Source organism: Pectinophora gossypiella, chromosome 12 (genome assembly GCF_024362695.1).
Source record: "Pectinophora gossypiella chromosome 12, ilPecGoss1.1, whole genome shotgun sequence".
In the NCBI taxonomy this organism is placed as follows: domain Eukaryota; kingdom Metazoa; phylum Arthropoda; class Insecta; order Lepidoptera; family Gelechiidae; genus Pectinophora; species Pectinophora gossypiella.
In genome coordinates this window covers 10,357,370-10,381,936 of record NC_065415.1, presented here as the reverse complement: position 1 = coordinate 10,381,936, position 24,567 = coordinate 10,357,370, and the positions used below count along the sequence as shown (strand labels likewise).

General features: G+C 36.6%; 1 protein-coding gene across 1 annotated transcript; it reads right to left on the bottom strand.

The window, feature by feature from the left end:
* Positions 1-585: 585 nt before the first annotated feature.
* On the bottom strand, positions 586-19,433 carry LOC126371623 (uncharacterized). Its single transcript, XM_050016939.1, has 4 exons — positions 17,577-19,433; positions 16,654-16,895; positions 5,501-5,644; positions 586-724 (listed from the first exon to the last, which is right to left on the bottom strand). The coding sequence occupies exons 1-4, from the start codon at positions 19,431-19,433 to the stop codon at positions 586-588; spliced, it is 2,382 nt and encodes a 793-aa protein (XP_049872896.1).
* Between the last annotated feature and the right edge of the window lie 5,134 nt (positions 19,434-24,567).

Here is a 24,567-nt window from a genome sequence, read left to right as displayed (position 1 = left end):
TTAGAGATCGAGTCCGAAATTCAAAAGAAACAAACGTATCAAAAAAGACTCATTTTATTATAAGAAGTAGGTTAAGTACCTTACAGTTTTTCTTTACTGTAGCAAACAATCTGGAAGAACTTTTTCCACTAGGAGAACTATGCTATAGCTATGTTATAGCTATGTTATATTTTTACCTCATTCTCACAAGTACGACTCGAACATAAGAAACACTCGAAAGCATCATTATTCTATTACAACCAATGGTAGGGTATGATTACAAGTTTTCGCTCACTCGTTGCGAGTTTGTATTATGAATTACGCACGAATGTTTAATTTAGTTGCGGTTGTAAATTTCTTGAGGTTATGCTGTAAACGTATTACGTGGATTAGACTTATTTTGAGCACACGTGGCTTGAAATGAAACTTACGAGTACCTACTTAGGTTATATACAACTATAATGAAACTGCCGTGGAATTAGATTCTCTCGTAGCTTTACCTACCGCCATTAATTGAATACTCATGAACTTAGGCTCGTTACATACAGAGACGATATCGGAAGCGTTACGGGACGGGGTTGTTTAATAATATTCGAGTTTGTACGTTCACACAAAAATCCGCCGCAGCGAGGCAGTGTTCCGTTCAATATCCCGCTCCACGGCTCTCAACGCTCGCGAGTGTTGTGTTGCGTTGCGTTGCGTGCGTTGCGAGCGATGCGAGTGTTGCGCGTTCGTGGTGCTGCCTCTGTGTGCATTATAAATTTAAAAAAGCTTAGGCATTATAAAAGGCTTTATAAACAACCACGCGTGAAAATAATATTAGATATTACCTTAAACGCTTTAAAACAGGACAGGACGTTGATCTGTACAGCTGTTCGGTGGCCAAATTCACAGATGTGGCATTTCGCTATTGTTCTTGTTAAAAAATAAATAAATATTTAGTTTCGTGTAATATGTGTTTGTGCAAACTACAAAGGCTGCAAAAGATCGCGAGGAGTGGAAATCTGTTATTCAAGCCCTGTTGGGAAACAGGGGATAAAATGATTAGAAGAAGAAGAAGAATATGTGTTTGTTTCAGTCCAATTGGTTTTTACTGTAATGATTGAATGTAAAACTGTAAAAATAAATAAATAAAAAGGTTGACATAACTACATCATATTTTTAAGTTTTCATTTACGCGTTTATTTTTTTGTTACTTGAGGATACAAAGAGAATCAGTTTCCCAACCATCGCAACCCTAGATCGTATAAAAGTCAATTTTGGAACTGAACCACGCGGGTTTTCTGCACGCGAACTAAATCATGCTGTAAGTAGTTATTATCAAAATCAAAACTGATAGATCGAAATTAATGTAGAACTAGTTAGTACCAATTTATTACCGCCGACATGTACTATCATCTACTTAATCACGACAACGCAATTAAAATAGTTCTTTCGATATTTTAAATATTTATCGAAGTGTAGGCGGAACAGGCGAATTCAATTACCACTTTTATAACCGACAAATATACGTATCCACTGAATGATTACTAGAAAAAATAATCAAGCAATTTATTTTAGAGAAACCAATCATTTTAATTTATGTAGAAACGAATTAGCGTCGTAACAACACACGAATCAATCACATATCGAATCATCATGCTTAAATTGGAATAGTTTTCATAAAAAACAGATCAATGATTATACAGTGTTCCCATTTTGCTACCTTATTTGGCATCCTAAAAATGATTGATTTAACATATGGTATGTAATTAAAATTCAATATAATTGTACTTTTCCACAAACGTCCAATTAATATGGGAGTAACTGGATTCCTTGTTTGAATAAAATAAATATAATAATATTAACTGACTGACCCAACACTGCCGTGTCACGCACAAGTCTGCTATCTTAAAATAGTCGAGTTACGAATAACCAGTGCAAAAGGGGTTTATATCCTATGCTTTACATAGTTCAGTAAAAACATTTTAAAATTTATTGATACTTTTTGAGATATAGAGGTTGACAAAGTCTGCTAACTTGATTTTTTTGCATGTGGATCACGCCTAACTCATCTAACTAAAAGTTACAATAGATAGGCGTGACTACGACGAAGGCAATCCTAGCGATTCGCGACATTCTTTGTACTTGCAAACCCGGCGCCCAGGGAGGAAACACTTCCTGAATCTGAGAGAGAAGTCGAGGACCCAAAATGCTTTGAACCAGGCATAAAGGGGAAATATTTTTTGGTTTGAATAAGAATGGAAAACTTCTTTAGAACAGTGATACTACCTGGAACCGTTGGTCAAAGGATTGAGTTTTGCAAGAACCATCAATGGGAGGATACAATACCAGGGTGGAAAACTGTTTGTTGTGAGAAAGCATACCCAAATGTGATGAGGATGATAAGGTCTTGTGACTTTTCTTGTTGAATAAAGAATTGCAATAGATGTAACCCTGGGCTTTCATAATTGAGCAAGCGATAACATCATCGCTATTAATATTATTTTTAGTTTTGGTCATCAATTGCAGCATCAAAATCGTAAATAGTTCATGAGCACAGGGTTATTTTGTTTATTGCTTTTGTTCCTAGATGATTCTCGTTCGCCGAATGCGATTTTTTGTAAAACATTTGTTGAACCTTTGCTGGGTTCGGCTTCTTCAGGGGTTCTATGTATATTATACCCCCTTGGAAGCGGTTTTTGTGGTTTGTCGCGAAACGGATTCAGGTTTTGTGGACTGATGGTCTGTGTTGTCGATTTTTGTGATAATCTGTCAGATCGTCAATCTCTTTTACTCTCGAGAATTCAAGAGTTCGCTGTGCAACCGGGAACTGTATCAGTTGCCATGAGGGTGTACCCTGGTTCCAGAGCTTTGTGTATTCTGCAGTCACAAGTGAAGACGAGTTGATTGATCTCATCATAGCCAAGAAGAGAATTATATTTTTCTTTTGTGAGGTATAATTGTCACAATTCAAAGCCAAGTTCTTGTGGTTGCAAGGGTTGTTCAATACAGAGACAGAATGCTGATGCTGTATTATGGACTTTTCAGCCTGCAGTGGCCTTTCTCGAAAAATAATCCTTTACGGTTGGTTTCCACATCCATAGTATGTAAATATGATCCTAAGCTAAAAGCTTTTTGGCAGTACTTTCAATTTTAACACCATCTTCTGAATATCTACGGGTTTCATAGGTGGAATAAGTCCCATAGATGTTTAGAGGGCGATCTAAATAATGAAGGTACCTACTGTTGACGAGATTTTTGCTGTGGATGTGCAGGAGGCTATTTGCATGCCCAGGCTAGCTGTGGGGATTGCTATTTTCAAGAACGTTGGTTCTGTTCATTGAGACGTTTGTGTCAAGGGTGAAATATGATACTGAGGCGAAGCAGGTGGAGGAGGCCAGTTTTTATAGTTTTATTTTCTACTTTCTTCGAGGGTTGTCCCTCGCAATAGAAAACCAAATTCCTACTCTGAAGTACAAACTTCACAGGATCCATTCTTGTACATTCTTGTTGAGAGTGGAGATCCATTTTCAGCAATGATCGTCTTGATTGACTCTTCTACGCTTGTGGCTGCAAAAAGCGTAGGGAGTATGTTTCGAGCCGGTGCAAACTTCCATCGTGTCTGGTACAATTCGTGCTTGCATAGCAGACAAGTTTTCGGGAGAGGGGAGTTATGCAGTCTAGCAGATTGTGTGGAGAAAGAGTAAATAAGTCGTCGGAAGGTACAATGCAGACTCTTGGCCACGAAAACATTATGTTATTTTGCGACAAACTACTGGAAGGTGTTTCCAAGGGGGTGTGGTGTGCTGGCCTTGAGGATGGTTGAATTTAGTAAGGGTTCAACAGATGTTTTGAGTAAGGGGTGGTGCATGTGTGCCGATGATTATAGAGTGATGAAAATTGTGAGGAGGAATTAATCGATTCCTGAAGGTTATGCCTAAAACATTTTTAGCTATGACATTGTGATTGATGATTGCAAACATGCTGTTGGAATCCCATTTTTTTCATTGTATTGAGAAGAAGTTTGAACATAATTATATATTTCACAAATATTTTTTCTAAACATTCATTATATTTTAGATTATTTTATTTAAAATTATAAAATTACATAATTCTAAGCTCCTGATTGCTGATTGATGAATGTGCCCGAAGCAAAAAAAGTATGTCAGGGTAGAAAAAAAGGAATTCCCAACTTGTACATTAATATTTCCAATTTTGTAGATATCAAAATTAAACTAAGTACTTAATATAAATATTTTCCTTGTATCCATTTCACTTAGTCTACTCAACCCGGGCTACCCCAAAAAGCAGTCTTTATAGAAAGCTTGTAACGATCATACATACATACATAAACTCACGCCCGTAATCCCTAATTGGGTGGGCAGAGCCACAAGTAATCAAAGACAACTTGCAGCCACTGCCGATCATCCAACCCCCGATTGCCCCGATTGCCCCGGTGCCGATTGTAACGATCATCTCTTACAACTAATGATTAGCATAGATAGATTAAAGTTATAATAACAAACCGGCTGCATGTGCCAAACTCTGCTAACTTAATATAGCACAGACCGCGTGACCACATTTCTATGGAAGAGTGGTCATGCACAACTCTTAAACTCGATTTAAATAAAAACTATTATAATAAAGAAAAAAATCAAAAGTGCCTGTTATTCAGAGTACATTTTAGAATATTTTCTGATATTTTGATGACAGATATTTCACTTAATACGAACTATACAGACGATTAACTGAAAAAAACTTTAAAGGCGATTTACTCAAAACAGCATTTTTTGAGATAGCAGAGATTCGTATGACACGGCAGAACACCCGTGGTATTCGCAAATAAACTTTCTTTTTCAAATAATAAGCGTTGCGCGTTGTGGTGCAAGTGTTGCGCGCAACAAAGACTTGTTTTTAATAGAGTATACATACTATACATACATATATAAACTCACGCCTGTTTCCCACCGGGGTAAGCAGAGACTATGGAATTCCTTTGCTTCGATCCTGACACACTATTCTTGCTTCCTCCATATTTCTCGATCATTTCATACACGCACGCCGGTTCAGAGTAGATCGTACTAAACCTAAATAGAGTATGTAGGTACTATTATAAACAGAACGTGTAGTTCAGTACAATTAGTGATTAAATTTAGATATAGATCATTATCTAAAAATGTTTTTCAATAGCTTCAATACGCAGTACGAGTTAGATCTGTCAAAGTACAGAAGCCAGTGTTGTGACGTTCATTAACTTAATGATATATCACTCGAGATTAGGCCTATCAATTCTGTTCTATCTTACAGTACTTAGATATCTACTATCTTATTAAATTGAATGAAGAAAAAGCAATATAATAACTGCTCTACTTTCGTTAAATCAGTCAATTCGTTTCACATGCCGTATCACATCCCCACATCCGTCTACTTTCATACATCCCATTGGCATTCCACCGAGTGCGAAATACGTAAATACACGTCAGTCGTTGCACGTCGTATTTTGTTCACGTGATACTCATAACGTTCATAAAATGATTACGTGAGAAGAACACACTCTACACGACTTGGCTTTGCGACAACTTCACTGTTAGAGACCCCCCACACTAGCGTCTTTCGAGCTTCGTCGTCTTGCCGCGGCGACGCGACGCCAGCGCTGGTCGGCTCCCGCAGCGCCAGTTCAAAGCTTTTTGCGCACAAGTACAATGCACAACATATTAACGCTGGCGTCGCGTCGCCGCGGCGTCGACAACGAAATTATTCGGGATTCAGTTGCCGGCAACAAATTGGTTGCCTTGCAACCAGGTGACATACGCTTTAGACAACTGCGTACATTGTACTTAAAATCAATTTAAAATAACTCTTTTTGGTTTGCGTGTCCGTAATTGGAGTAGAAATATAAACGTGAGCTTATGTTTTTATGTCCCTTACTATCGATGGAACGTAAAACGTGTTCAGAAGTCAATATCAATAAAGTAGAGAATGAAGGACTCCGCATTATCTATACGTCCGCATTAACGTCTAAACTGATTACTACCAAGTACTTTGTATAGAATTTATGGTCATTTTAATTCATCGAAAGGCCCTTACCTAGTTGAGTGGTAAAATATTACCGGTATTAATATAAAGTGTAATTTTGTAAAGTGATAATTTTATCAAGTAGTTAAAAGGGTTTCAATTCCGTCCTCTTGAAAAAATATTGTCATAATTCTAAATTAAAGACAAAATTGGTCTATTATCGTTTATTTATAAGACTTAGCCGTCATAAATTTCATCATCGTCATCATCAATTTAAGAGCCACGCTCTTGTCGGTGTAGCATTTTCCATTCCAGTCTATCAGGCCAATTCCTTGACTTCCCTATTAGACACGACATTAACCTTTTCTTTAATCTGTTCCTACATGGAACAGCTCTTCTTGGTCTTCTCCTTCCTCTCTTTCCTTCTAGCTTTCCTTCTATGATGGTCATTTTACGATATAAATTTTCAACGAGCAGCATTGTCCTCCATGCGCTCTATAAAATCGGCAATAATATCCTGGGGGGTTAAAATGGCCACATCGAAGCAATTCATCTAAGGAAACAATAAAAGTAAGTGCGCAATGCAAACAAATGTCAAAAAGCAATATTGCTTTCTTAGGTGAATTGCTTAGATGTGGGCATTTTACCCCCCTGAGCAGACTGGCGTTTGCTTTGCCAGGATGACAGGTCGAATTCAAACGGACTTTGATATACTCTAGCTAGGTTTATGTCATAGACAACAATAGATAACATAGCATCACGCCTGTAACCACAAAGGGGTAAGCAGAGGTGTATAATATTTACACCCATTTCTCGCCAGCTATGTTCCGTGTAATAAGGGACGAGCATATTGAAATTAACCGGGTACAAATCCAACATTCGATGTCAGAGATATGCCAGTTTTTCACAGGGTCCTGAAGATTTGACAGGCCCAGTTATTTAAAGAAGCAACTGCCTGTCTGACCTTCCAACCCGCGAAGGGAAAATCAGCCCAATACAGGTTACACAGGTCACATTCCTCTATTCACATTTCTCGGGAATGTGGGTTTCCTCACGATGTTTTTTTTTTTCACCGCTGAGCAAGTGATAATTATTTATGATCCAAACATGAATTCGAAAACAAATTCGACAATCATTGGTTTAGACCTGTGCTGGATTCGAATCTGCGACATCTAAAGTGAGAGGCAAGCGTTCTACCAACTGGGCTACCATGGCTCCCTTTCAGAGATAATTATGATTATAAAGTGTTTTATTATTTCTAATAATCCTGATCTTTATTATGTGTAATATCATATCAAGCCATATCATAATATCATTATTACGTGCAATATAACATAATAGCCTTTAAATTATTGTCAAAACGCTTCTCTAATCCTTTTCTTTCTTTCATTTCACATGCAAATACATACAAATTAGGGCTATTCAATTCCTTTGTTCACATATCAACGTGTAGTGCGTGTGGTTTTACTTCTAATGTGGAAATGGAATAAATTGCATTTTTATCAAAATTCAGACAGCTAACGTTCCCGGCGCAAATTAGATTTCGTATTAACGAGAATTTTATGTTAATTTCCGATAAATAACATAGATTAGTTGTTTACCCGTTAATTTAATTAAAATGGTTGGAACGCGTTGAAATGCAAAAATATATTTTAAATTACATTTTTTTCATACTTAAGTAAAATAAACTCGAAAAAGCAAATATTGGATCAAATTGTGCTAACGTGTTAATATATACCTGCTGTCGGCGTACGCTACCTTAACGTATATAGTAGGTATATCATAAATAGTCCATATACATCCCACTACTAAGTACATAGCCCTCCCCTCAATCAACACTATGCTCTAATGCGGATTGGTGGAGGTGTTTAGGTTTGTAGCCTGACAACAACGGCTTAACGTGCCTTCCGAAGCAAGGATCAATCTCACCTTTTTTTGGGTAATCAAGCGATTCAGCCTGCAATGTGCTAGCCAAACAAAGGATAGTCTCACAAAGTGATTTCGACTATGTCGCCATCGGGAATCGAACGCGGACTTCCAGGTCGTGAGCCTAACGCTCTAACCACAGACCATAGAGGATGGACGCTACGTTATTTAATAAAAGTTGGAATTCCGGGTGAAACCAGACATTTAGGTACGTAAGTAGACATAACGTCGGGTAGGATCCCTAGAGTGAAACAAAATGCAAGATTATTAAGGTTGTGGAAGGATACTGAAATTACATAATGTCTTAAGTGTTATTTCACAGTTTATATAAAAGCAAGGGTAAGCTTCAAGGTTTTCACGAATAATTTCTTGAGACCTTCACTTTTTTTTGACGTATTGTAGATTTGCCGTAGATGGCATTAACTACTTGGCCGGACAAATGGGGAGCGCTGAAGGCTCCCGGATACTTGATAGAAAATACGGCGTTTTACACAGACTCTACGCATTGACGTTATCGTACACGCATCTGTGTGTGTGACGTAAGACGTAAGCTCAGCCGCTGATGGGGAGCGGAGGGTAACCGTTCTTTTCGTTACTACGTATAGTATTTTACCTTATTCTATGTCTTCGCCTTAAATTAGGTAAAAATATCTTAAAAAAAATACCAGCAAATTGAACGACGGAAATAACCAAACCCTGTATAAGTATTCCGACAAAATAAATATTACTAACTGTAGGTAGGTAAGTAATGTAAAATAAAATGTTATATTTCTGAGAGATATATTTTTAGACTTAATTGAACAGTATTCCAAAGTAGAACGACTTAAACAAAATTTTACATCATTCAACCCCTAACCAAACCGTCGTACCCTTTCAGAACAAACACTAAGCCTTTCTTTGTTTCTACTCCTCATTTCGCGGTGGGTCCTTCATCAACAGTATTAAACAAAAAAATACAATATAAAAAGAAATAAAAAAGCAAATTAAAAGCTCAGACTAGCGTCTCGTCCATTCAAGCGCTTATAAAAGTGTTTAATTAAACTGTTGTTATTGATGGGGTCCGCGAGATGGCGTTTAATCAACAGCTGTACTTACTTGCCTCCTTCGACTTTATTTTTAATTCGACTTAATTGCAAGAGTTACGACTTCAGGACGTTTTATGCGAAACCTTTACAGTGAAGTTACTGCTTCGATTTTTATTACTGAAACAGCCTGTATACATTGCGTTACTAAGTAGGTAGGCTGCAGATATACAATCCTTATCAACCGGGGAAGCAAGAGCATACCACTCGCAAATGACTTCAATTCAATATGGAAGAAGATTTGAAACCGACTAAATTCGTTTGTCTAGACATCGTTGGAACCAATAAGCGTCGCAAGTGCGGATTGAAGCTAAAGACATAGGGGCGGTATTAAAAGTGGCCAGTATACGCGGACGATGTCGACGGGCAGGTATGTTGTACCACGAGTCACCAACTACTTCGGTGACAGAACATTCCGCGAGTACCGTATCTGTACAACATGCTGCCGGTCGACATACCTACGTCAGGAGTGCAATAGAAAATAAATGCTGCAAATCTATTTTGAACATCTTATATGCAAAAATCTGTATTTTTAAAAAAAACATGATAATTTTAACCTAACTCCACTCGCATAGACAAACCGAGAAATTCGTTTTGTAAGGGTTTTATTTCATCAATACTTTTTGCATCCTTATGAAAAATGAACATTTTACTTATTTTCTTCTTAGGAGTTTACCTAAGCGCGCCCTTGTATCTACGTGTAAGTAGTACGAATGTATATAAACTCAAACTATCTTCTCGGGTTATCGCTATCAGCCCACTATGGTCGATTAATTATTTCTAATATAATCCTCTCAGACGACGACCTGAGCCGACGTTCGCGCCCATCTGGGTACCCTAAGGTCTGTTGTCTTAAATTTTGTACCGGGTGAGAGGTGATCTCCATTTGTACGGCCAAGTAATTAATGCGGCAAATCTAAAATAAGTGACGTCAAAACTACAATGATGATTCATTGTAGTTTTGACGTCACGCTACTAGAACATTCTGGGAACATTGCTTTATAGTTCCCATTACAATAAGCTGGGAGAGGTTCAAAACGAACGCAATCAAAGGGTTAGACATCTACTAATTAAGCGCTGAGAAATGCTAACCTTTTACCATCGTTTCCGATCGGCAAGCGCACTAGACTACGGACTCATTTCAAAGTTAATTACTGAAATATATTGTAAAAATAAATTATAAATATATTTTTTATTTATATATAAATCGTAAATATATATTGTTTCCGGCCAAGCAGTTAATGCCATCTGCGGCAAATCTACAATAAGTCACGTCAAAAAAGAAATGAAATATATTGTTCCTAATCTGACTTACCTACCCGCAGCTAAGGCACAGATCCCAACGACAATAGTTGCACAAGAATGTAATTGAAATGTCAGCGTTAATTTGTAACTTCGTTTTAAGACTTTCCGCGAACCCGAACGTTAGAATGCGCCTTCATTAATTTAAATTATTTTCCAGGAGAAGTGTAATTTGTTGCGACTTTGTCTCAATTTGCACCTACAATTTTAAAGTTAAGTTCCGAACACACGGGAAAAGACCAAGGCCGAAATTCCATATAAGACGTGCTTTTAATATTTAATTCTGAAGTCGAATAATTTACAGAAAAGTACATAGGATTTAAATAACTTTTGTTTAGTTATTCCTTATAAGTAGTATAATAATTAAGTAATTCCAGTTCCATTCCAAATGCGTTACCAACTTAAAAAACAATACAAGCAGGAAAAATAACTTTACTTTCTAAATCATTATAACGCATCAATAACATGTATCCATCTGTTTTTCAATCATGACATAATAAGAAACGTTTTCTAAGAAAACTAGGTTTAATCAACCCAATCTGTGTTTTTCACGTCATTCTCGGCTATTTGGGTATACTGTGAATTGACGCAGATCCCAGACACTCCTTATAAAGCTCACTCTTACCGTGTGCCGTCTTACTGCATAAGTGCGAGCGAAACGGACATTCCACGTGCTATCTCCCTTTCTCTTCAGCGGCTTACGGCCATTTAGAATTAGAAAAACCTAAGGGGGTAATACGAATTGGTGCGGGGTGAAGAGTTACCGTTCTATACGCAGTATTATTCTTTATTCTATGGTTACATTTACGCATACTTACTCAAAGTACAATGTTACTGGAAATAAAGTCTAAAAGGTAAATTGCTTATCGGTTATGCTTTTTAAATTTATACGCGCAACTAAACGAATCTCAGTAATACATAACATAACATAAACAGCCTATATGTCCCACTGCTGGGCACAGGCCTCCCCTCAATCAACCCGAGGGGGTATGGAGCATACTCCACCACGCTGCTCCACTGCGGGTTGGTGGAGGTACTTTTACGGCTAATAGCCGGGACCAACGCCTTAACGTGCCTCAATCAGGTGATTCAAGCCTGTAATGTTCGAATGTGCCTGTGATGTGTCTCAGTAATAATTAATTTAATTATTTTATTTCAGATAAAGTCTTCTGTTGTTTGTTCAATGGTTTGTCAGATTCATAGTAAGCGGAATTCTATGGTATCTGCCTATATGTATGTCATCTATTAAAATGAATAGACCCATCAACGTCTAGTATGCACTCGACCTTTTGATTTCCACAAGCGTAATTAGCTAAAGAAAGCTGAACAGTAACACGTGATCTACTTTTACGAAGGTACCTATAATTAGCTTAAGTCTTTAATTATTGGTCCGCGTTACACTTTAGGCGAAGCGCGATAATGAGCTCTTCAAATGAATGATTACAATTCGTTTAAAGCAAAAATAACTACCGAGCCTTTTGTGTTAAATGGTACATTACTGGTTATGGCAACTGAAGGTACGAGCATTAAGATAATCATCGTTGGAGAAATAAATAAAAACTCCCGAGATAAAAACGACGTGGTTACCTACATTAAATGTAAGTAGTAATAATTATCGGAATTCATACTAATTATAGGTATGTTAGACAGAAATGATTTCAAGTAAGTACCTATCTATAATTGTGTATGTACCTATTGTTGGACAAAATATTTAACGAAAATGTGTCTCCTTATTATATTTTTGGGAATATACCCACCCACGAAAGACGAGTACGTAGACAAAATTATATTTCTTTCAGTAATAAAGATCCTTGCTAAGATCATACGATATTATTATGTTAGCATTTATCAATGTCATAAAATTAATGTATATATTTTTTTACAAAAATAACGAATCTATTTATTTACTACTCACTTTCTAAATGTTATCAGTATTATTTATCATCTATTATCATTAGCTTTTATTATGAGGATCGCATAAACCTCCTATCTATTTAATCATATTTTTACACAATTTGATTTTAATTTATATTTATCTTATGTCACTTGTTTCAGAACAAGTAATACCATTGAACTCTCAACTCTTTTGCTACAATTCCTTGAATTCTAAATTCTTAAAAACATATTTGAATAGGTAAACTTCATCACAATTTGATTACTTGGCATTTTATCTTTAGGTACTTAATTAATCTTTACTTAAACTATTTCTAAATACTAAGATCCATTGTTATACAAAATTCAACGTCTGAAACTAAATATTTTTATACAAACAATTTGCTAACCACAGAAATCAACTTTTTGTGCTGCATATTTTAACGCTCCAGGCTAAAATTCTAAACTTAAAAATTGAAATGATGACAATAGACAAAAGCTAGTATTCGCTATGTGTATGGACAGAGTCACAAGTCACAACTCTTCAGAAACTGTCAGGCTATTACATTCGATATTACTATAATACCTTGTAGAACCTCACCAGCTAAAAGTACGAAATAAACTCAACTTGAAAAATAAAAGTAATGAGACAAAATTCATTTTAGCAAAACGATATATAAAGTGGTTTCGTTTTGGTTCCATGGCGCATGCAGACGCATTTAACAAGCTGTGGGTGTACTGAGTTCGACATTAATTTTGTAATTAAGTGAACGATAAAATCGATTGTATAATTCGTTTGCGGTGTGCAATGCGGAATTCTGATCATTGTTCATCGTCAATCTTTACAGTGTTTGTAGCGTTTAAATTGAGATGAGTTGAAATAAAAACACACTTATTTTTATCGATGTGCTTTCATAATCCAAATTTTACGGTGTACCTTTTGATTTGTGAGAATTCCTTGATGAAAAATTTTGTACTCAAATAATTAATGACTAAGTACTTGACATTGTCTAAAGTATTATTATGCGGCAATTATTTCCTATACAATACGAATTTGAATTACAGCACGGGTCTGAATTAGAAAGTGTGATTGTCGGTGATTTGCACAATATCTTTGATAATGATAGTCAAAAATAACATGCAAATGTCTATCATACACGAGCACATCCCAAAATTGGTACTTTCTTCTTTTTGTATTGCGGTTGTGTACATGAACTCAAAAGATAAATTGAACCTTATTGACCAACAACACGAACGTTTGGATCGTAAATTTTGGTTACGAGACGGCATTAAATTATGGTTAAGGTCGACGCAATGTAATGACCATGTATGCACTTGCTCTCGCAACTGGAATGATACCCATAATAAACCTAAATCATATGCCGAAACAACAGTTAGGCCCAATGCACGAATTCACAAAGTTACTATAATTGAATGAACCTTTGAACTTTATATCAAACGTTTTTCTGATTTTATAACCGTACGATTCTTTCAATTATTTCTTAAATCCGAGCGGAAAACATTAATTTTGGAATCTTGTTTTCCTTTATCTGTCTTTTCTCTCCTATTACCGTTGAATCAGTCTCTCTATCTATTAACTTGATGTCGTACATTTATCAAAACAACGAGCATCTTCTGTGAATTTATCTTTTGAATACAGACTTATCTTCATTGCTAAATCGATGACTTTGCGAGAACCACATTTGTCTTCAAAGGAATTTCAAGTGGAATCGTAGCTTCACACCAAACTACTTTAATAGACCTACATGTAGTACTTTAACTTAAGCCTAGTACACACGTGTACACCGACATGGCGGTGTAACGTTGCATGGAGACAATAATTTAACGTCACCGGCACTTGCATTGAAACCGCACTACAATTTAAGACCTTTGCAATAAGGGAGCCAGCATTGTCTGCAGTGTCTCATGTTACGCGCTTTCATGTACCACGGCTTTAGCTATTTCAACGCTTAGTTCTGTTTTGATTTCTATAAAGATTAGACCTACCACGTCTGTTATACGGGTGAGACTGATTTTATTCACAAGATCTTTCTAGATATTCTACGCCAATAAAAAGTGTGTCGTCACAACGACATAAAATTGTCAGTTCTATTATTTCTTCACGTTATTTACGAGCAATCTTTCCTGTTATTCCTGTAATTACAATGAGATAAGATTTATGTTTTTCCTTGTGTGTGATATGTAGTGGTATATGTAGTGTTTATTTGTATTTATGAAAAAAATACTGTCATTATTTTCTGTTCACAATATTATCAAGACAAACTTAACTGGAAATCCATTTCGAACATTTCCGAAAACAAACCATACGAAAACATCATTCGACACAAAGTCAAAACCTTGAAGCCATTCCACCTGTAATAACCACCTTATTTAGATAAAACCCTGGTAAAGTCCGACGCAAGCAAAGCGAAAAACTTTTGCTCTTTCCAAGATAGTCATTAAGGTGCCCTCGTAATGCTTGCTCGTTGGTGCGCTGGAGCGCTCTCCAATCTCTCCATAACTCTACACGTAAGAGGATTGCCTCTCCATAAGGATATCGCAACAAATTGACTGTAATTTAGTTTTTTCTTCTCACGAGCACAAATCTGAATAGATCTCGTGGTAACTTTGGGATTCAGCGGTTTACGGCTCACGAGTGCGAGTTTCTTTTGAGATAGTGGGGAAAATTGCTTATTCGAATCCAGTCGAGTAGTTCCGATAAGCGTTTTCGCGGCTCGTCATTTTTAGAAATGGAACTCCTATTTTCATACGATCCTGCGTTGCGTTCCGTTCCGTTCCTTTTGCAAATGCTGACATACGAGAACTTATTTTTACCCTGATTCAAAATCAGAAGTAATTTTAAAAACAAAGAGTTAGTGCAATCCAGAAATAGGATTAGAAGTAACGAATTGAATTCTTTAAATCACGTTTCTTAAATTGTTTATCATCTATTATCTTGATCTGTTTTATTATTAGGTTTAAGTATTATACAACCAAATTGTCAGTTTAGAAGTCTAACGTCTAGACTTTATTGTATTACTCTTCAAATTAGTTTAAAAGTATCAAACATATTTTAAGACAAAGTAATTTATAAATTCCAAGACGTATTAATACAAAAATCTTATTAATTGCTTCAAAGAACAAACAAGTAGGCGTACAATGTCAGGCAATCTAAAAACAAAGATGTTGCTTCAGGCTAACTTTAATAATGGGTGGTTTTGAAACTAGAGCTAAGTAAGCTCTATTACTCGTTGAATTAAACTCAATGAGTGCTCACGCAATGCTTAACTTACTTAATTTAATCTTCATTGCATTTCTAAGCATGTTATTAGTATGAAAGTTAGTTGATTTATTATTTAGATTCAATTACCTATACTTATTTAAAGGCAGGTTGCTATCATAGTCAGATTAAATGTTATACAAATAAAATGTTTAATGGCTGTTTGTATAGCTAGTGCGTTTCCAAAATACACTGCAGTAGGTAAGGTACATTGAATTTGAAGTTTATCGTAATGTAGTAGGTACATTTTATTTTAAGATACGAGTAGGAGAGAAAACAACACAATTCTTTTTTACTCGCTCTAGTGTGCAATGCGGATAAAATATAAGTTTTAACCTTTTTTAGTTCAAACAAATATTTTTAACTATTTTAAATAGGAATTGAACGAGGAAAGTTTCAAGTTATTAAAGTTAGATTTCCGCTATAAGTTGACAGGCTGTAAACAGTCGGTCACTTTTAAAGTCAGCCTTAGTTCGTCCTTATAGTTTCTCCAACGGAAATTAAACGTTGCGCTCGTGTCAACCGGGAAACTTTAAAATTAAAACTATTAGCCTTTATCTCTTAATATTTCTAGGCGAATTCCTTTATGGTCTTATCTTGTGATCTCGCCGCAACCCTTCCTGATTAACTTTTGACTAAGTTTTTGCAATTCACGCCGTTCACAAAAGAATTACAGGGCTGGTTGGTTGTGTTTAGGCCTAATTAACTTTTGTTTATCGCCCCAAAATAGCCTTTTGTAAGTAAGTGGAAAATAAATTATAAATACATAAAATTTCTAAGTCTATTTTAGAGCCCCGCCACATGACTGTATTTATTTAATCGTATAGCTTATTTTACAGAGTCATGTAATACATGGGTACAAAATCAACTTGCAGGAACTATATATTTCAGGATAAAGTAATGAACTGTGTAGTGATATAAATCGCTACACGATTCATTAATAGATTTCTACGCAAAACGTTGATAAGCAGTATAATTTTCACTCCTCTTCTTCCTTGCGCTATCCCACTTTAGGTGGGGTCGGCTCTCCTAATTTTGCGGCGCCATGACATTCTGTCTAGGGTTGTCGGGTCGGGTAAATTTTCATTTTTTAATAATCGGGACATGCTGGTCCACCAAGTATAAGGAGGGCGTCCTCTGCCTCTTTTGTCCTCGGGCAGGCAAAGAGCTGTGTGGACTACATGCTGCTGGTCTCTCCGCATTACGTGGCCATACCACCTCAAACGACTTTCTTTCAGCTTATCGGGTATAGGGGCTACTTTGAAGCTTCCGCGAACGTACTCGTTTCTAATTTTGTCTTGCCTAGTCACCCCTCCCGACCATCGAAGCATTTTCATCTCAGTCGTATGAAGTTTTTGTGTGTGCGCCTCTTTAAGCGGCCAGCATTCCGATCCGTACATCAGCGCAGGTCTCACGGCCGTCTTATAAATTTTGCCTTTGATGCGGACTGGCATACGCGGGTCACAAAGCACACCTGTAAGGGTTCGCCATTTTTGCCAACCAACATTGATCCTATGTGCAACATCAGCTTCTACCTCTCCGTTTGCAGCGATAACCGAGCCAAGGTATCTAAATTGTGCTACTCTTGGAACTGGTGTATTGTCGGGGTACAAAATAGTAGATGTGCAGGTACTGTTGCTGAATTGACATTCCATGTGCTCAGTTTTGGAGCGACTAACTTTAAGCCCAGCATTCTCCAAAGCGCCAAACCACGAATGTAGTGCTGCTTGTATCTGGGTGGCATCATTAGCAACCAGCGCAATATCATCCGCATACATAAGATTCCAAGGCAATGGAGTTTGGATGTCTTTTGTGATCAGATTCATTACCAAATTAAACAGAAGGGGACTAAGCGCTGAGCCCTGATGAACTCCCACCTTCACTTCAAATTCCTCACTTAACCCCGCCGGACTCTTGACCTTCGTGCGAACATTTCGGTACATATCTTGTATCAGCTGTACGTAAGTTTCCGGTAGATGTTGTGCCCTCAGCGCTTGCCAGACAAGTCTTCGCGGCACTCGGTCAAAAGCCTTTTCCAAGTCAATAAATACGTAATGCAGATCCTGCTTATTGAGGCGGTGTTTGTCTGATAATATACGTACAGCTTGTATTGCATCTGTTGTAGACTTTGAAGGGGTGAATCCAAACTGATTAGGGGTTATTTCGGAGAGAGATTGTATTCGCCTATTTATAATACGTTCCCAGATTTTGAGAGAATGTGATGTCAATTTAATACCTCGATAATTACTGCAATCTGTGATGTCACCTTTGTTTTTGTAAAATGGTACTAAATGACTCAGGCGCCAGGAGTCCGGTATAGTTGCAGTCTTTAAAATGAGATTAAAAAGTTTCGTGAGCCATTCTGACCCTATGGGTCCTAGGAATTTCCACAACTCTGAGGGTATTTCATCGGGACCAACGGCTTTTCGGTTTTTCATCTTTGAGACCGCAATCCTTACTTCATCTACTCCAATCTCCTGTATCGGTCCTTCGACAGGCTTGAGTGCTTCTGAATGTTGACTAGGAAACTCTTCATTCATAAGATCTTTATAGTACTCAAACCATCTGCGGTTTATATCCTCATTGTTGGTTAGAAGTTTTTGATCTGAGCTACGGATAAATTTATTGGTTTTTATGTCTTGAGTTGCTTGGTTTCTAGATTTGGCGAGTTTGAAAATTTCTGCATAGGTCTTTGCGTTATCCAATCTATTGTACAATACATCCCCTGCTTCAGCTCTAGCTCGCGCTACCATTCTTTTTGTTGTACGCTTTGCTTCCTTGTATTCTGCGTGGTCCTCATCTAGCTCAGACTTTTGCCAGATTTTAAATTTTTCCTTCTTATTCTGCACGGAGACTTTGACATTATCATTCCACCAGGATGGGTCCTTTCCTATGCTTAAGCCACCTTTGGCAATACCCAAAATTTTGCCAGCTCTGTCTCTACATGTTTTTTCAAAATTTGCCCACATAGGTTCTACACATTCATAGATGTTTTCCATATCCTTTGCTAGAAAGTCGCACATATCGGCTAAGAGAGTAGCCCCTTTAGAGCTAGTGAGTTCCTTCCATTTAATTCGCGCGGATCTATCTATTTTTATTTTGATAGGCTTGGGGAGCATGTAAACGCCAACCAAAATGCGATGTTGGGCAGTTAAGGCTTCGCCGGGAATCACTTTGCAATCTTTAAAGTTCCGTTTAAGCTTGCTATCAGCGAGGATGTAATCAATTTGTGATTGTTTACCTCCGCTTTTGTATGTTACAAGGTGTTCAAATTTTTTTTGGAAAGATGTATTAATAATAATTAAGTCATGTCGTGCTGCGAATTCCAATATAAGCGCCCCGTCTTTGTTGAGGCTTCCGTAGCCAAAACCCCCATGCGCACCTCCATAACCAGTGTTTGAATTCCCCACGTGCCCATTTAAATCCCCCAACACAAATTTTGTCTCCCCCATTGGTATCTTCACTAGCATTTCATCAATTTCCTCCCAAAATTCGTCCTTTTCTGAATCTTTGCAGCCCGATTGAGGTGCATAGGCACATATGACGTTCATGATAGGTTGATTATCTAGTGCTATTTTTATGGCCATGAGACGGTCTGATTTTCTTTCGATGTTAACAATTCTACTTTTGAAGTGATGATCCAACACAATTCCGACTCCATTTTGTTTGTTGTTTGTTCCGTGGTAAACCAGCTGATATCCCAGTCCTAGGTCTCTGGATTTTGACCCCATCCATCGCGTCTCCTGTATACAGCATATATTTATATTCCGCCGTGTTAGCGTGCTTGCGAGCTCTTGGCTGCGTCCGGTAAGAGATCCCAGATTCCACGTCGCTATTCTGATTTTGTGCGTCGATTGCGAATGTATATTCTTGTCAAATGCTCCGGGGTCGTCGCTTGTGGGGAACGCCCTAACATATCTCACATTCGCCGTATCTTCGTCGCTTACGGGGTACGCCCTAGCATGTTTACCCTTATTATTGCCTTTGTACTTCATTAGGAGATATTTGTATAATTTTCACTCCATCTCCAATTATTTCTGTGTATGAGATGAATAGAAACAACAATCGAATTCTCAATATTTGCGTAGGTAAGAAACAATTTTTAAATCAGTCTTAAAATTGCTTCAGAATTTTGATTGTTAAGTAACATGTTGGTTTCTAACCGATACTAGCATAGTCGTAGTGTAATATAACAAATCTTGGAGGTAAAAGACCGAGTTTATATTCGAGTTGAGTAATTGCTACCGTCATACTACTGTACAATAAACTTGCCAAGGTACAGTACACACAATAAATTTCTGTTTTGCCTCTTTGATTAGCTGGAGCTCAGGTTTCCTCGTGACCCTAGCATTCATACGCTACACGGCTTTTATGTCCAGTTGCTAAGGCTCGCGTATTGTAAGACCACCCTATTACACAGATGTATTGTGGCGTGCATGAAATTTACTTGCATAGTTTGTGGCTGATTTTTATAGGTCTCATAATACATATAGGTGCTCAAAATAAAACTTAGCCGTCTCGTGCCATATTTGGTCAAGGACAAAACGATAAAATCGGAATAGTATTCTGTTAACTCTTGGTGTCTGACATGAACGACGTACTATCGATGATGCTACGCTACTCACAACTACTATTTACTTAACTTGGTATATAGGTACGTAACCGTTTTGTGAATGCACGTCGCCGTGTCAAAGGCCTTACATGAATCTTAAAATCAGTCGAGCAGCAACACTCAATCCTCAGTTGTACTGCAACACAATTTGAGTTGGATTTATTACGCGATTAGTTTGTCAGAGTAAGGTGACATGGCGAGGTCGGTCATTATCCTTGCAACACACGCGTAAAAACCACCAAAGGCCTTTTCTTTCCTCCAGTCATCTTTATGTTAGCATCATATATTTTATTGAAAATAAAAAGTATGAATACCTATAATAACTTAATCGATTATAACCACGCCGTGTAAAACAAGAAAAAACGACGATAAATATCTACTAATTTAATTGACTAAGAATAATTGAACTACACTTCGTACTATGTCCACGTGATAATATTTATCAAGAATGAACACAAAAAATATCCGATCATAGTCGTCTGACTATGACGTTTCTGATAGACAAAAACTTAATATATGATCTAAATAATACAAGTGGATTCGTTTCACAACAAGACGTCTGTTATAACAAATGATCTGTAAACCTTCTTCAGTAAGGCCTCCTCTTTATAATAACACCATTATCAATTTGGCAAGCTCTAATGCGATCATTATTTTAATCTCACCCGTAAAAGGAATGTCATATTTTTATTTCGACTTCCATTCAAAAGCTGATGAGTTCAATTTTAGCAGCTAACCAAATCTTTCGGCTAATTAGCGTTTCAAATTACCCATAGCCAGGCAATATTAATTTAATTTAAATCACAATAATAAAAGCAGCTAGGGAATTAAAATCTTTATTGTTGTACCTTTTTTGTTTGTTGTTTATTATATTTACTCATTTTCAGAATACATTGCTTGTAAGATATTGTATTAAAAAATCTGTAGGTGATAAAATAACACAAAGTAAATCAATTCAATATTTTATATCCAACTTGCTTTATGTCAGTTATCACATAACATAACATCAACAACTTATATAGGTCCCACTGCTAGGCACAGGCGTCCCTTCAATCAACCAGAGGGGTATAGAGTATAGAGAGATACTCCACCACGCTGCTCGACTGCAGGTTGGTGGTACTGTTATTGTGATTGTATCACATACAATCATAAAATTATATTAATACGAATAGAATCAATGAGAACTCTTAGCAGTCCCCATTTTTCCTGCCAAATAGAGAATACCGTCTGAAGGAAATCCACAATCTAAGTTACAAATAAAATATACAAAAACAACAAGCTAATAAATTTTCCCAAATGATTACACGCGATGCGATGCGACTTTTAATAACATAATTCCAGACTGTATACTCAAAACTCGTCATAACGATCCATAAATTCACCACGTTTCGAAGTCGACACTTAGTTTTATTATCTCAATTGCAACGCGCAACGTTTTACAGCGCGAATAAAAAAGGTATAAAAAGTACCCAAAAAGTACAAAAAGGTAGGTACTAAAAAAATAGTACAATAAATTCGTCGGGCGTGTTTTGGCCGGTGCCGGATGACACTGCTGTACTGTGATTAATCGTCGAAACGATTGAAACGGTTGAGCCCCCCACTGGCAGACGAAATGGAATATTGTGAGCGGACCAAGTAGGACCTTTAATAACGGGCGCCAATGGAAACTAATTTATGTACACTTTACTATATACTGTTAGCTATAAATGTTACGCAAACCAAAAAAGCCGACACGATTTCAAAACTTATATTATTTTAAAGCGAAATTTTTCTGCAACTGCTAGGCACAGCTTGCGATAATGCAGCATCAAAAGCAGTTTTTCATGGTATCGGAACATTTAGTTTTTATGAAGATTTCTTTCTTGCTTTAGCCAGTTTCTACGCCACCAGACTATTTTTAATATTAATTTGAAATTTTGCAAAGAAATAAAGGTAATGATACTGTAGAATTGACGGTCGTGAATAGACAGTGTCCAGTTTGACGCGTATTCTGATGACATTGACTTCACAATAATACGATAACATAAATCTGAGGAATCCTTAAACAGCCATTAAAACACCCATCGAATATGTTTAATCTGATTTGGATGTATCTATAACCCGTAAACGGTCAGGTGGAGAGTCGTTACATTTTATTACGCAATTAGCTTGCAGATAAACATACACCTATTAGTACTTTATAAGTCTATACAGATGTATTAAAACGTGTTATTTCTTAAACCAATGTGACACTTATGCGAGTTTTGTATGATCGCAGCGGGAAATCACTATAAACAATCTCAAAGAGATCGCGTAAGCAACGTTATTTTGCAAGTTAACATCTTTTTAAACAGCAGTCTCTGTCTGTATAAAAATATTAAATGGCTTCTAAAACATTCCGTATCGCCGCACCACGATATTGTTTATGATACAGGTGGGTATAAATTAGTTCACTTTAACAGAAACCCGCTCTTTAGGGGTCCTCATACAGAACAGGTTCAATCGGTTAATTTGTTTCATTTTTTCTCTTTTTATTGTTGTACGGAATGAGTTGGAGAGTCCTTGACTCAACGAGGTGTAACTAAATGGTCGAATTTGTAACGAATTGATGTCCGGCCGATGGTTCAACGTGATCTTTGATGGTTTCACCTGTCTCGGTTATCAACTGTATCGCTAATTAAGTAATTGTTGCTTTTTATTAGATTTTTTTACGTCAATAATGTTGGGAACCAAGGCCAATTGGCAATTATTGTAAACTATATCCGTGTTTGTTTCTAACGTTTATTATTCTAACATCATTTCTTAATTGGACCTTTTAGATCAGGCCGTCAAACGAAAATATACGAATAGGCAGGTGTCCTACCAATTTTGTTGGCAGATTTCGATTTGGACCCGAGAGACTTCGTAATATTATATCTCCTTTTAATGTTTGCTTTAAAATATTACCAAACGCCGCTATTACTCTGCTATTAGTACAAAATATTGTAATCTATAATTCGTTATTGGAACTTTTATCTTCCGTTTTATGCTTCGTTATCATTCTGTTCTCAAATAGTTTTACTTTCGAAAAGCTCTAGAAACTATTATTATAACATCACTCCACTATTCACCACCATTTCATTTTATTAAGGTAGATAAGTAGTTATCGCATCAAAGGTCATTGTAGCAATCAAAATACCACCACAACTTTCATTTCTCATCAAAACAACTCCAGTAATAGAAATGTTTAATAGAAACTTTTATTTTAATTACATCTCGCTTATAGGTAGTTACTTCTTCCAAGTTATGTGAAAAAAGTAATACAAAACTTTAGCACGTCTATAGAAAACTTTATGCATTATGAGATCGCGGAATAGACAAGTCCCTTGAAAAGCTACTACATGGCTCAAAATAATTAAGAACGAAAACACGTATTACACATGATATAGGTACCTAATTTCATTACAAACGTATAAAAAGGATTTTTTTTAATTAAACCAACACACAATAAGCTCAAAAATACGTTTATAAAGACGAATACATGTTACATATTCTTAAAACACGGAACAGTCAAACTGATGGTATCTATGTAGAGGCAGTGACCGTGTTTTTGTTGAGAGTTATCAAATAATCGACCTTATTGATGTATGGGCTACTGTCCGCGGATGATTTATAATGGCTTCCGTCTAGGACACCGTTCCTATGCGATGATTTTCAATCACATCCGACGGTTCGTTAGTGCCATATCTTGAATCGTGAGACATGCAGTTAACATTGTATGGAGAAGGCATTTGTTTTAGAATTTTATATTTTTTTTATCTTGCCCGAAGGGAATAAAATTAAAATAGATAAAAAACCATCGAGTATATGAAATAGGTTGAATTAGTGATATAAAACTCCTACAAAGAAATGTTCATCTTCAGAATATAATACCAAGATTTTAAGATTCAGAAACAAAGCGCGATACCTATATAATGCAACTTCAAAATAAATAAATAAATATCGCAATTGGTACATTTGAACTTTATTACAAATAAACAAGGATCTATGATAATAAATACATAAAACACTTTTACAGCTATTGTCCGTAGACTATGTAATACAGTTATAAATATAAATAAAACTAAAAAGCCAATAGCGTAAACTTTGCAGCAGAATACGACAACGTTTTACGATACAATAAATTTCATCGAAGCTTTTCTACTTAGCTCCTTTAAAACGTTATAAAGTTCAATTTCATAGCTGCATGGTAGAAAACTATCTTTTACCGCTAGAAATATCAACAAGTGGTATATACACATGTAAATAAATTGAGATGATCATTCCCTTCGCTGGCAGCCAAGATCTATCAGTAATTCACATTACATTATCAATCACCCATTCGATGATTGATGAAATATATTCTTCGGTAGCTAGATAACTTGTCTGGTTTGTACTTAATTAAGACTTCTACATACGTAGAGCTGTGTAAGTGTTGTGGACTTGCATAGGTCACTTTCTTACTGACTTTATAGATAAAGATAGTATTTTAAAATCTACGAAGACCTCGAATATTTTTT

Bases quoted from the DNA above. Each gene is read 5' to 3' on its own strand.
- LOC126371623 (XM_050016939.1), bottom strand. From the start codon at position 19,433: ATGAAGTACAAAGGCAATAATAAGGGTAAACATGCTAGGGCGTACCCC. The intron at 16,896-17,576 runs ACCCCTTCAAAG...CTTTGTGACCCG, and splicing joins CCCCTAATCAGTTTGGATTC to CGTATGCCAGTCCGCATCAA. The intron at 5,645-16,653 runs GTATGGCCACGT...GTGCGCAAAAAG, and splicing joins AAAGAAAGTCGTTTGAGGTG to CTTTGAACTGGCGCTGCGGG.